At 43.9% G+C, this 12,484-nt stretch overlaps 1 protein-coding gene across 6 annotated transcripts in view; it reads right to left on the bottom strand.

The window, feature by feature from the left end:
- LOC149461194 (cytoplasmic dynein 1 intermediate chain 1) overlaps positions 1-12,484 on the bottom strand; it is a 595,554-nt gene that overhangs the window by 134,065 nt on the left and 449,005 nt on the right. For all 6 annotated transcript variants that reach the window (XR_016312930.1, XR_016312931.1, XM_089678653.1 and 3 more), the window contains one exon: positions 3,483-3,623. Coding sequence is in view for 4 of the 6 variants with exons in the window: in XM_089678653.1 (XP_089534779.1) it covers positions 3,483-3,623 (141 nt within the window). In the remaining 2 variants the exon portion in view is untranslated. The remainder of the gene's footprint in view (positions 1-3,482; positions 3,624-12,484) is intronic.

Here is a 12,484-nt window from a genome sequence, read left to right as displayed (position 1 = left end):
GAACAGGAAGCTCCACCACTATGCAGGCCCCAGCCTCCCTCCTCACCTCAGTCTCAGTCCTGTCCTGTGAGTTCTCTTATGCTCCTCCCAACTGGTATTTCCAAGGCAGGCTTGGCCTCTGCCCTTTCAAAGCCATACTAAAGCAATATCTCACAGCAAAGGTCACTCCCGCTCTTGGTCCCACATCTCAGGCCTGTAGGGTGCAGCAGTGTCCCAGGAAAACTTTCACCGGTTACCAAACTGGACAAACCCAAGGTTCTCGTCTCCCGTAAATAGGAAAGTTGCTGGAGAAATGCCAAGTGGAATCACAAAGCCACACAGTGATCTCCTGTACATGTCAGAGTTTTTGGATTTTATGTACATTTTGAGCAAGGTGGCTTTATCTGGGATAACTGCTACAATCATTCTATCAAGCTTCCTTCTAGAGTCTTCTAGAGTCTAGAATGTCTTTTACGTTTTATTCTGGAGGGTGAAGTAGTGAGCTAATAGGTCTGTAAACAGTCCACAAACTTGAGTCATACAACTGAAGAAACAAACCAAAATCATCAAAACCATACCTACAGACAGCAGTCACTAAAAAAAATAAAGCAACCTTTGGGTTGATTTACTAAAAGGGAAGAGAGCAAAATCTGGTGCAGCTGAGCATGGGAGCCAATCAGCTTCTAACTTCAGCTTGTTCAATTGAGCTTTGCCAAAAAAACAAAAATAAAAACTGGAAACTGATTGGCTACCATGCTCAGCTGCACCGGATTTTTCACTCTTTTAGTAAATCAACCCATTTATAGCAATAAGTGGGTTGATTTACAAAAAGAGTGCAAAATCTGGTGCAGCTCTGCAGAGAAACCAATCAGCATCCATTTTTTTTTTTTTTTGGGAAAGCTCAATTGAACAAGCTGAAGTCAGCAATGGGCAATGACTCCATCTCTGTTTCCAGTTCTAATATACCAGCCTACTATGAGTAGCACTGTCCAAATACCGTGCTGGATTCCCTAGGTGTCCCCATTTACGAAGGCAATGTCCCAGCGCCTGTTGAAACTTTGCAGTTTTGAACAAAATTGGAGAGTTACTCAAGACAAAGGAAGGCGTATGTATTTAAAAAGGGTATTCTGAGCCAATCCTGAGGAACATCTCGAGGAACATCCTGAGATGACCTTGAGATCCTTTGTTCTCAATGTCTAAAATGGCCAACATTTTTCTTTGCAATAGGTCGGCAGTGACAGTCCCTGGGAGGAGCAATGAGATGCCAGCTATAGGTGTTATTACCTAACAAGTCCATTTTGAAGGTGACAATGGTGGAAACATCCTCCAGGCTCCTGAAAGGTCTAAGACAGGTGAACCATTTACGGCCATAAAACTTGGTTGAAATGCTAAAGGGACACCTGCGCACAGGACCTTTGATTTCACATTTACTGAATGTGAAAATACTTTCAGATTTTCTAAGAGCTGCATCCAAACTATGGCCGATTCTATTTCTGCAAGACGAGGTGGATGCCATTTCTACACATACTAAAACTGGAGCCCCCAGAATCTGGTGCAGCTGTGCATGGTAACCAATCAGCTTCTAATTTCAGTTTGTTCAGTTGAGGTTTGGCCACAAAACCTGGAAGCTGACTGGTCTCTATGTAGAGTTGCACCAGATTGTGCACTCTCAGGTTTTAGTAAATAACCCCCATACTGAACCTGTCATCCAGAGGTGAACTTCTACTTGGGCCTAATCTTGACAATTTCACATTCAAAAACAAAGAAAATTCAGTCTTAGGTACCCAGCCAAATATGAAATACGACTAAAGATGGAACCATGGAGCCTGGTAGTCACACAGTTGTAACACATCCACAAATCTCAGCCCTTTGAACTTTCACTATGTCTAATAAAACAATGGTAAGACTACATGTAGGTCAATTCATAGACAGTAGAAGATTGAGGACATTTATGAACCAATAGGCTCTTACCAACCAAGAAGTTTTGGTCTTAAACATGGAAGGTATTGCTGTATCCCTGAGATCTCCCTTTCCTTCCAACCTGTCTTCTATAGACTAGGGATAGGAGGCCGGAGGCCGTAAGAGAGTGCCCCAGGGCTAACAAAGACAAACCTGGGAGAACTCTGTAGGAATTAGTGTCCACGTTCTGTGGTTCAGGACTACCAAAGAGAACAAGGAACTCTGCAGAACCACAATCACCTTCATCCACCATTAAAATGAGATGTTTAGCACCTAACTAAGCCAACAGCTTTTTAAAATCTTCTGTCCTTTTCTTCAGCAGTAAAAACATTTGTATCTCATCACATTTCCATTCATGGGTTATTGGTTTCTCCTTTCCCATTCATGTCCACTTCCACGTGGATGTGCAGGAAAACAGAAAATTATTACTACCATAATTTTCCATTCCCATTTCGGATCATAGCAGTAGTCATGGCATTCCCTCCCATCTTGGTTTTTGCTAGCCCAGCCTGAGATAAGAGGGTAGGGGGGTGCGTGGGTGGGGCCATTTATAGTTTCCTAAGTTCTTGTCCAATCCCAGGAAAGAGGCTTTTGAACCCCTTGTGGTGTTCTGAAACAGGAAAGGAAAATTATTTATAGTTTGATAAATGATAAGGTATAATAGAATCTCTATTGTTCATAATATAATAAAATATATAAAAATTAACTATATCTAACTAAAATGTATATATATATTTATATATATATATATTTAATTCTATAAAATAATAGAATAAACCAATACTATTAATAAAATAACTCAGATATAATAATAGTATACACTGTATATGTGTGTGTATATATATATATATATATATATATATATATATATATATATATATATATGTATGTATATATATATATATATATATATATATATATATATATAAAATTATATTAATATTAAAAAAATAAAAATAAATAAATAGTAAAAACAATAAATAAATAAAAACACAACAAACGAATAGTATTTAAAATATTCCGGAGCAGAGCAATAATAAATAATAAAAAACCACAAAACCCTCCCCCAAATAACTAGTATTTAACATACACTGTAGCACTTTATAATAGCTAAGAAATAAAAACATTCATTATTAATTGTACTTATGTTTAAAACTACCCTGAGTTATCCAAATATGCTATAAAAATACAAAATGACAACAATCTTTATATATAACACAATTTTTTTTGGTAAAGTGAAAACTTTTGGTACCAGAAAAATACAAAATAATGACATAACATGCTACTGCTCCATCCAAAGGTTATGTAAACCCACTGCAATGCAAGACATTATATTTTAAAACTTAGAAAAGCATGTAACGTTGATGAGAATGTATTCATTTATTGTGACTGTTACAAAATAATAATAATAATATTAATAATAATAATAATAAAAATATTATTAATAGAAGAATTAGAGCATATGTCCCCCCAAAGGTGCAATGTGTGCATGGAGGGGGCCCAATGGGGCAGTCACAAAGGGTTAATAAGAGGCAGCAGCTCACCTCAGTGTCATTATTCAGGTTCCAGAGATCCAAGCGCCCCATCCCGTCCACACAGGCGAACAGTGCGGGGTGCAGAGGTGACCACATGACGTCGTAGACATAGTCTGCATTGTCTTCAAAGGAGTAGAGCGGCTTGTTGTGCTGTAAAAGCAGAGAGAGCATCGACTTAGTGGCGCTACTGCTGCCTCCGGCTGTCTGGAGCCTAATTAAAAACTTTGCACGTTAAAAAAAAAAAGTCATAAAACTGCAAAGATGAAAGTCCAGGGAGGGTGTACAGTGACTTTAATATCACAACTGACCACTGCATGCACTGGCAATGGAGAGGAGTGAACGGGGTCAGGCTGGGCATTGGGGGGGCTCCTCATTCTGGGATATGTTCAGGTAGACAAGGTTGCCAGTGAGGTGCAATTCTTGCAGGGGCAGAATGCAGGCTCTTTGCACGAATGAATCAACTTGGAAGTGATAAGCAGTCTGTCTCTGCACCAGCAGCCAGTGCAGCCAACTAATGGCAGGGTTCTACCTGCTGAAGGCTTGGAGCGCCATCTAGTGCCCGATGTTAGAAATGCGCTGTGTTGGTGGCCATGGCAAGGTGATTTCTACTTCAGAACTTTATTTATTTCAGGTACTTATCAATTTACACAGCACTTTACATACATATATTGTACATTCACATCAGTCCCTAACCCTCAAGGGGTGTACAATCTAAGGTCCCTAACTCACATCCATACATACACATACTAGGTCCAATATAGACAGGATCCAATTCACCTACCAGCATGTCTTTGGAATGTGGAAGGAGCACCTGGAGGAAACCCATGCAGGCACAGGGAGAACATGCAAACTCCAGGCAGGTGGTGCCATGGTTGGGATTTGAACCAACGACCCTGGTACTGCCAGGCGGAAGAGCTAACCATTTAGACACTGCTGCCCTGATATTTAGAATGGGGAAAGAACTGTACGGGGTTAATTTACTGGTGCAGCTCTGCATAGAAACCAATCAGCTTCCAGTTTTTTTTTGTTATCAAATTTTAATTGAACAAGGTGAAGTTATAAGCTGATTGGCTACCATGCACAGCTGCGCCGTAACTTTGCACTCTCAAGTTTTAGTAACTCAACCTCTATGTGTTGCTCACAGCAACCAATCGGGTGCTGACTTTGCTTCTCAGACCTGCATTGCAAGCATGAAGAGATCATTCTCTTTGAGTCCTTACAGTGGTATTAAACCCGTTCCTTTCATTTTACCTACAGGTATGCTTACAGTATCTCAGAAGTGAGTCCACCCCTCACATTTTTGTAAATATTGGATTCTATCTTTTCATGTGAGAACACTGAAGAAATGACACTTTGCTACAATGTGACGTAGTCAGTGTACAGCTTGTATAACATGTAAATTTGCTGCCCCCTCAAAATAACTCAACATACCGCCATTAATGTCTAAACCGCTGGCTACAAAAGTGAGTCCACCCCTAAGTGACAAGGTCCAAACTGGGCCCAATTAGCCATTTTCCCTTCACGGTGTCATGTGGCTCGTTAGTGTTACAAGGTCTCAGGTGTGAATGGGGAGCAGGTGTATTACATTTGGTGCTATCGCTCTCACTCTCTCATACTGGTCACTGGAAGTTCAACATGGCACCTCATGGCAAAGAACTCTCTGAGGATCTGAAGAAAACAATTGTTGCTCTACATAAAGATAGCCTAGGCTATAAGACGTTTGCCAAGACCCTGAAACTGAGGTGCAGCACGGTGGCCAAGACCATACAGTGGTTTAACAGGACAGGTTCCACTCAGAACAGGCCTGGCCATGGTCAACCAAAGCAGTTGAGTGCATGTGCTCAGCGTCATATCCAGAGGTTTTCTTTGGGAAATAGACATATGAGTGCTGTCAGCATTGCTGCAGAGGTTAAAGGGGTGGAGGGTCAGCCTGTCAGTGCTCAGACCATACGCCACACACTGCATCACATTGGTCTGCATGGCTGTCGTCCCAGAAGGAAGCCTCTTCTAAAGATGATGCACAAGAAAGCCCGCAAACAGTTTGCTGAAGACAAGCAGACTAAGGACATGAATTACTGGAACCATGTGCTGTGGTCTGATGACACCAAGATAAACTTATTTGGTTCAGATGGTGTCAAGCTTGTGTGGCGGAAATCAGGTGAGGATTACAAAGACAAGTGTGTCTGGCCTACAGTCAAGCATGGTGGTGGGAGTGTCATTGTCTGAGGCTGCATGAGTCCTGCTGGCACTGGGGAGCTACAGTTCATTGAGGGAACTATGAATGCCAACATGTACTGTGACATACTGAAGCAGAGCATGATCCCCTCCCTTCGGAGACTGGGCCGCAGGGCAGTATTCCAACATAACGACCCCAAACACACCGCCAAGATGACCACTGCCTTTCTAAAGAAGCTGAGGGTAAAGGTGATGGACTGGCCAAGCATGTCTCCAGACCTAAACCCTATTAAGCATCTGTGGGGCATCCTCAAATGAAAGGTGTAGGAGCACAAGGTCTCCAACATCCACCAGCTCTGTGATGTCATCATGGAGGAGTGGAAGAGGACTTCAGTGGCAACCTGTGAAGCTCTGGTGAACTCCATGCCCAAGAGGGTTAAGGCAGTGCTGGAAAACAATGGTGGCCACACGAAATATTGACACTTTGCTCCCAATTTGGACCTTGTCACTTAGGGGTGGACTCACTTTTGTTGCCAGCGGTTTAGACATTAATGGCTGTGTGTTGAGTTATTTTGAGGGGACAGCAAATTTCCATGTTATACAAGCTGTGCACTGACTACGTCACATTGTAGCAAAGTGTCATTTCTTCAGTGTTGTCACATGAAAAGATAGAATAAAACATTTACAAACATGTGAGGGGGGGACTCACTTCTGGGAGATACTGTATAATAAAGGTTACCTGTAGGTAAAATGAATATCTACTAAATGTCCATCATTTAGATATTCTCTTTCCTAAGGCCGGCGCATGCACTCTCCAGGAACAGCACACCCATGTCGTTCCTTCAGAGCTATGTGCCGTGGTGCAGGACGTCATCGCGGCCCGGCCTGTCAGATGGCTGGAGATTGCGAACCCAGAAGAAGGATCGGGGGAAGATGGAAGCCTCTGCATCAGTGACAGCACGCCTTTGGAGGGCTAAGTTTTAAGGTACATTTTACAAAATATCCTGGTATGTGATGCATACTAGCACATTATGACATTACCTTGCAAGGGACATTATAAATCCAAGATCTAACATTTATTATACTGAAGCTTACCAGTTCCTAGATATGGTGGCTGCATTAGTTTTCTTTTTTAGGCTTTCTTTCCTTTTATTTTCATCTGTTGATCTGGCCAGTAAGTCTGTTGTTTTTTCATCAGAACAAGCTCTCTTGCAGATGCAGCAGTTAGCAGGTTGAGAAAAACTATTTACCTCTGACGGGTGCTTACAATGATCAGCTTTTATTTATTTATATAAAACCTTTATCCCAAAAGGTAAAAACAAAACTGTTGTTGTAACTGCTTATAAAGTGTTAGCTGGAGTTTGTTAGTGTATCTAAATCTGCTAGTACATCTGACACTCCCCTCCCCCTTAAAAGGTGTCTCTGTTGCTCCTTCATCCTGAGTGTAGGCACTCCTATAAAAGGAGATACATTATTGGAAAACAGAGGGAAAAGAAGCCTTAAAAGAGAAGTTTGGGAATATTAAAAAAAAAAAAATCTACACTCACCTAGGTGGATGCATCATCGGTCCCATGCTTCATCTGTTCCCCGCCATCTCTAAGATCAAGAACTGAGCGATCAAAGGCAGCTGATCTCTCAGTTCTCTGTCTTCAGCAAGGACAGTCAGTCACTGGCTCTCTGCTCTGCCCCTTCAGTGCTCACTGGAGTGCTGGGCTGTGGAGGAGGCGGGAGTGGCTGGTTTAGGTTCTTGGCGGCTCACTGGGAGACTGAGCTAACTGCAGGTCCAAGCATCTGGGTGCATCCCAACATTAAAGTCCAGATCTCTCCAGATCCTGGACTGCCTCCTAGTCTGTGACGGCAGCTGACAGCAGGTTGCCTGCTCTCACTGAAAACAGGTCACAAGAGTGCACTCCTGAGATCCCCAGAAGCATAGCCAAAAGAGCTTTGGCCCTACTTCTTTTAAAAGAAAAACTAATGCAGACAACACATCTAAAGACTAGTAAATTGTGATATGTTAATTTTTTGGTATTGGATTTAATACCCCTTTAAAGAATGATCTTGGGGATTGCTGCTGCTTGTAAAAATGACTAGCTGCTTGGCCACCATGCTAATGTTTTGGCATCAGTGCTTTTCAGGTTGCTGATCTGGAACAAGTATAGAAATACGGACGTCTGACACTTCACCGGCTCAGTTACAGCATGCATGTTATGGTTCTGTGTCAGATGTAACCAGGGCAGGGGCGGACTGACCATTTGGAGATTCGGGCACTGCCCGAGGGCCCGGGGTCAGTAGGGGGCCCCATGAGATGCCCCTGGTACATTTTTCATAGGATTTTTTGAGTTTGGGCAAGGACACAGGGGCCCCATGATCCCCTATTGCCTGGGGGCCCCATGAGTTGTCAGGCTGCCCCTGAACCAGGGAACAAAAAAACAGCAATGGCAGCCTCCACATTTCTATAATGACAGGACCACTTTAAAACTCTTTTCCAACCAAAGCTTTCCTGTAGTGTTGGATGGGAAAGGTTAGGTCTTCAGTCAGGTTTTACATGCTGTGCCCTGGTTGAAGTGATTTTCCCTACTTCCTGTTCTGTCTGATACGTGTCACCTGTAGGAAATGAGTAGGAATCTCCTTGATGTGGACAGAGTTTTTATTGGTGTCTGTGTCCCCACTAGGGAAGCTTTGCCCCTCTATCTGTACTGCTGTCCATGTCACTGAGAAAGAAAGTTAGGGGAAATGCAAAATTTTGGTCCCAGAGCCCCAAAGGTGAGAGTTATTCCCCAATGGGACACCTGTTTAAGGGCCAACTGTCTAAGAGGAAACTTCTCCTCACTCCCTGTGTAGGAGGAAACTTCCACTCACTTTCTGTGTAGGAGGAAACTTCCCCTCACTTCCTGTGTAGGAGGAAAAATCCCCTCACTCCCTGTGTAGGAGGAAACTTCCCCTACTTTCTGTGTAGGAGAAAACTTTCCCTCACTGCCTGTGTAAGAGGAAAACTCCCCTCACTTCCTGTGTAAGAGGAAAATACCCCTCACTTCTTGTGTAGGAAAAAACTTCCCTCACTTCTTGTGTAGAAGGAAAATTCCTCTTGCTTCCTGTGTAGAAGGAAAATTCCCCTCACTTCCCGTGTAGGAAGAAAATTCCCATCACTTCCTGTGTAGGAAGAATCTTCCCCTCACTTCCTGTGTAAGAGGAAAATTCCCCTCACTCCCTGTGTAGGAGGAAACTTCCCCTACTTTCTGTGTAAGAGGAAACTACCCCTCACTTCCTGTGTAAGAGGAAAACTCCCCTCACTTCCTGTGTAGGAGGAAATATCCCCTCACTTCCTGTGGAGAAGGAAGCTTCCCCTCACTTCCTGTGTAAGAGGAAAACTCCCCTCATTTTCTGTGTAGAAGGAAAAATCCCCTCACTTCCCAAGTAAGAAGAAAATTCCCATCACTTCCTGTGTTGGAAGAAACTTCCCCTCACGTCCTGTGTAAGAGGAAAATTCCCCCCACTTCTTGTGTAGGAGAAAAATTCCCCTCACCTGTGTAGAAGGAAAATTCCTCTCGCTTCCTGTGTAAAAGGAAAATTCCCCTCACTTCCCGTGTAGGAAGAAAATTCCCATCACTTCCTGTGTAGGAAGAAACTTCCCCTCACTTCCTGTGTAAGAGGAAAATTCCCCTCACTTCTTGTGTAGGAGGAATATTCCTCTTGCATCTCCTAGACACAGAGTGAAGGGAAATCTTCCCAATGGTACACAAACAGCAAAAAATGAACTAACCCTTCTCTACACTATCTGAAACTAATAAAACAATGTTGTCCATACATACACTTTACAGAAGAATTCCAGCTTTCATTTCACTTTAAGTAGCTTGTTTGGGCCAAGCTGGCCTAATTGAACTATTTCTTGTTCTATTACTATTGCTCACCACACACTCCCCTCTGTCCTCCCAGCACAGCGCAGCCAAGGGTAACACAACCCGGACGCTCACATCGGAAACACGTGGGGGAAGAGTGCTGCACCTCCGGAAACACGTTGGGGAAGAGTGTGCTGCACCTCCGGAAACACGTGGGGGAAGAGTGTGCTGCACCTCGGGAAACACATGGGGGAAGAGTGTGCTGCACCTCCGGAAACACGCGGGGGAAGAGTGTGCTGCACCTCGGGAAACACATGGGGGAAGAGTGTGCTGCACCTCCGGAAACATGTGGGGGAAGAGTGTGCTGCACCTCCGGAAACACGTGGGGGAAGAGTGTGCTGCACCTCCGGAAACACGTGGGGGAAGAGTGTGCTGCACCTCCAGAAACACGTGGGGGAAGAGTGTGCTGCACCTCCGGAAGCACGTGGGGGAAGAGTGTGCTGCACTTCCGGAAGCACGTGGGGAAAGGAGGATCCAGAACCGGAAGTGGGGAAGAGTGTGACAGGGAGGCTACTGAAGGAACCCAGGTGACCATCCCAGTTTCCAGAGGAGGGATATCCACACCAGGCTGTTTTCCATCCCACCTTAAAGGGGTCCTCTGGCAGACTTATAACCACCCCAGACTCCAGAGGAGGGATATCCACACCAGGCTGTTTTCCATCCCACCTTAATGGGGACCTCTGGCTGACTACAACACATTAATACATTGCACATTTAAAATGCGCATCTGGTGAGTGTGTATTTTTACCATACCCCGCATGTCACTGGAATATTTGTTTATATGCCACTGGGATAACAAGATTTATTAGTTCATATCCGAATCACTTACATTTATTGGGACTATTATATAATATGATTCCTTTATCTGGACATTAATAATTATAAATTCATGATTTACTAAGCACTTATTTGGATATTAAGCACTTTATTTTATATTATTTTATATTATTAAGCACTTTATTCAGTTAGTATCCAGTTATTTATCCAGTCTTATTACAAGAGCTGCACTTTAACAATTTTACTAGTTATTTTAAAAGGTACTGTATATGGTTTCCTTTTTAGTGTACCAGCTGCTTCCATTATTAAGAGCTCACTGAGTCCTGCTTTATTCAATTCTAAAGGTTCATTTTTTTTTTTTGGTAAAATAAGAAACATGTCTATACTTTCCTGCTGTGTGCAGTGGTTTTGCACAGAGCAGCCTGGATCCTCCTCTTCTTGGGTCCCCCACAGGCTCTCCTGGCCTCTCCCTCCTGTTGGGTGCCCCCACAGCAAGCAGCTTGCTATGGGGGCACCCGCTGCGCCGCGTTTCTATTCACACACGAAGCAGCAGCTTAATCCAGCCACTCCTTCCTCATTGGCTGACTGGCTATGATTGACAGCAGTGGGAGAAAATGGTTCCCGCTTGCTCTATCAGCCAATGAGGAAGCAGAAACCCAAGACAGCTGAGGCTGTCGTTCACATCGCTGGATTGCAATGAGGCTCAGGTAAGTATTGAGGTGGCTGGGGGGGCACTGCTGCACACAGAAGGATTTTTATAGAATGCCTAAGGGTAAAAAACTAAAAAACCTTCAGCCATTACAACCACTTTAAGATTCAAATGAAATATTTTGATATTTAGCCCAAGGTTCCCAGGTATTTTCATAGTTACATAGTTAGTCTGCTTGAAAAAAAAGACAAAAGTCCATCCAGTTCAAATTTCTTAACCCTGTCTTGTAGGGTGCTTGCCAGGTTTTCAGGCTTGTGCTAGAGACACAGAGGGCTGTTTCCAAGCCTTAGCGATTGTTATCATGGCTGTACCCAGGGACGGACTGACAACTTAGGGGGCCCCCGGACAATAGGAGATCATGGGGCCCCTCTGTCCTTGCCCAAACTCAAAAAAGCCTATGAAAAAGGTACCAGGGGCATCTCATGGGGCCCCCTACTGACCCGGGCCCTCGGGCAGTGCCTGAGTTTCCAAATGGTCAGTCCACCCCTGGCTGTACCCTATTAGGCGCATGGTCGGCTGGTGCATTAAGAAGGGCAATATGGGGTGTTTGTGGAACCAACACTTACATGATCCTACGCAACAGAGCAAAGATATAATTCCAAAACCTACGGATCCTAGGACACTCTTACCATACATGGTACATAGAACCTACCAACTCACGTCCCCGAATACATAATGGAGAGGCCGAGGGATACATTCTAGCCAAGCGTGTTGGGACTAGGTACCATCGGGTAGGAACTTTAAAGCTAGCTTCCATTAAGACTACATTCACGATACCAGTAAATGAACTCAGGAAGCATTTATGCCAGACGCTAAATGACACTTTAATACAACAATCGGTACATTGTACAGTAAAAATTTAATATCTGCATTTGAAAATTGACAAGTAGCGGCGGACTGACCATTTGGAAACTCGGCACTGCCCGAGGGCATGGGGTCAGTAGGGGGCCCCATGAGATGACCCTAGTACCTTTTTCATAGGCTTTTTTTGAGTTTGGGCAAGGACACAGGGGCCCCATGATCCCCTATTGCCCGGGGGCTCCATGAGTTGTCAGTCTGCCCCTGTTGACAAGGAAAACATTTCAATAAAAACTGAAAATCAATGTTCGTTCAAAATACACCACTGTCACCACATACAATACTGCAGCATTAATTCAGACACTAATAGCCTAAGAGCCCATTCAGCTCAGTGCGTTGCTGTCATGTGCAGTAAAATGTCCACAATACACAAGTTTATAGAAGACTAAGTGCTGCACATTGTGGATCCAGTCATGTTGAACAAACCAGGACAGCGCAATGTACTTGTGTTTTGGTGCACCTCATTGCACCATATATGAACCTTCTGCTGCGTTGGAAAAAATGGTGCATGTCCCTTGAAATATATGCTGTGATCAGGGGCGGACTGACAACTCATGGGGCCCCCGGGCAATAAGAGATCATGGGGCCCCTGTGTC

Source organism: Staurois parvus, unplaced genomic scaffold (assembly GCF_062004578.1).
Source record: "Staurois parvus isolate SC_StPar_1 unplaced genomic scaffold, SC_StPar_1.0 ptg000208l, whole genome shotgun sequence".
In the NCBI taxonomy this organism is placed as follows: Eukaryota; Metazoa; Chordata; class Amphibia; order Anura; family Ranidae; genus Staurois; species Staurois parvus.
The sequence above is the reverse complement of the archived record's forward strand: the minus strand, read 5'-3'. Positions and strand labels throughout refer to the sequence as shown.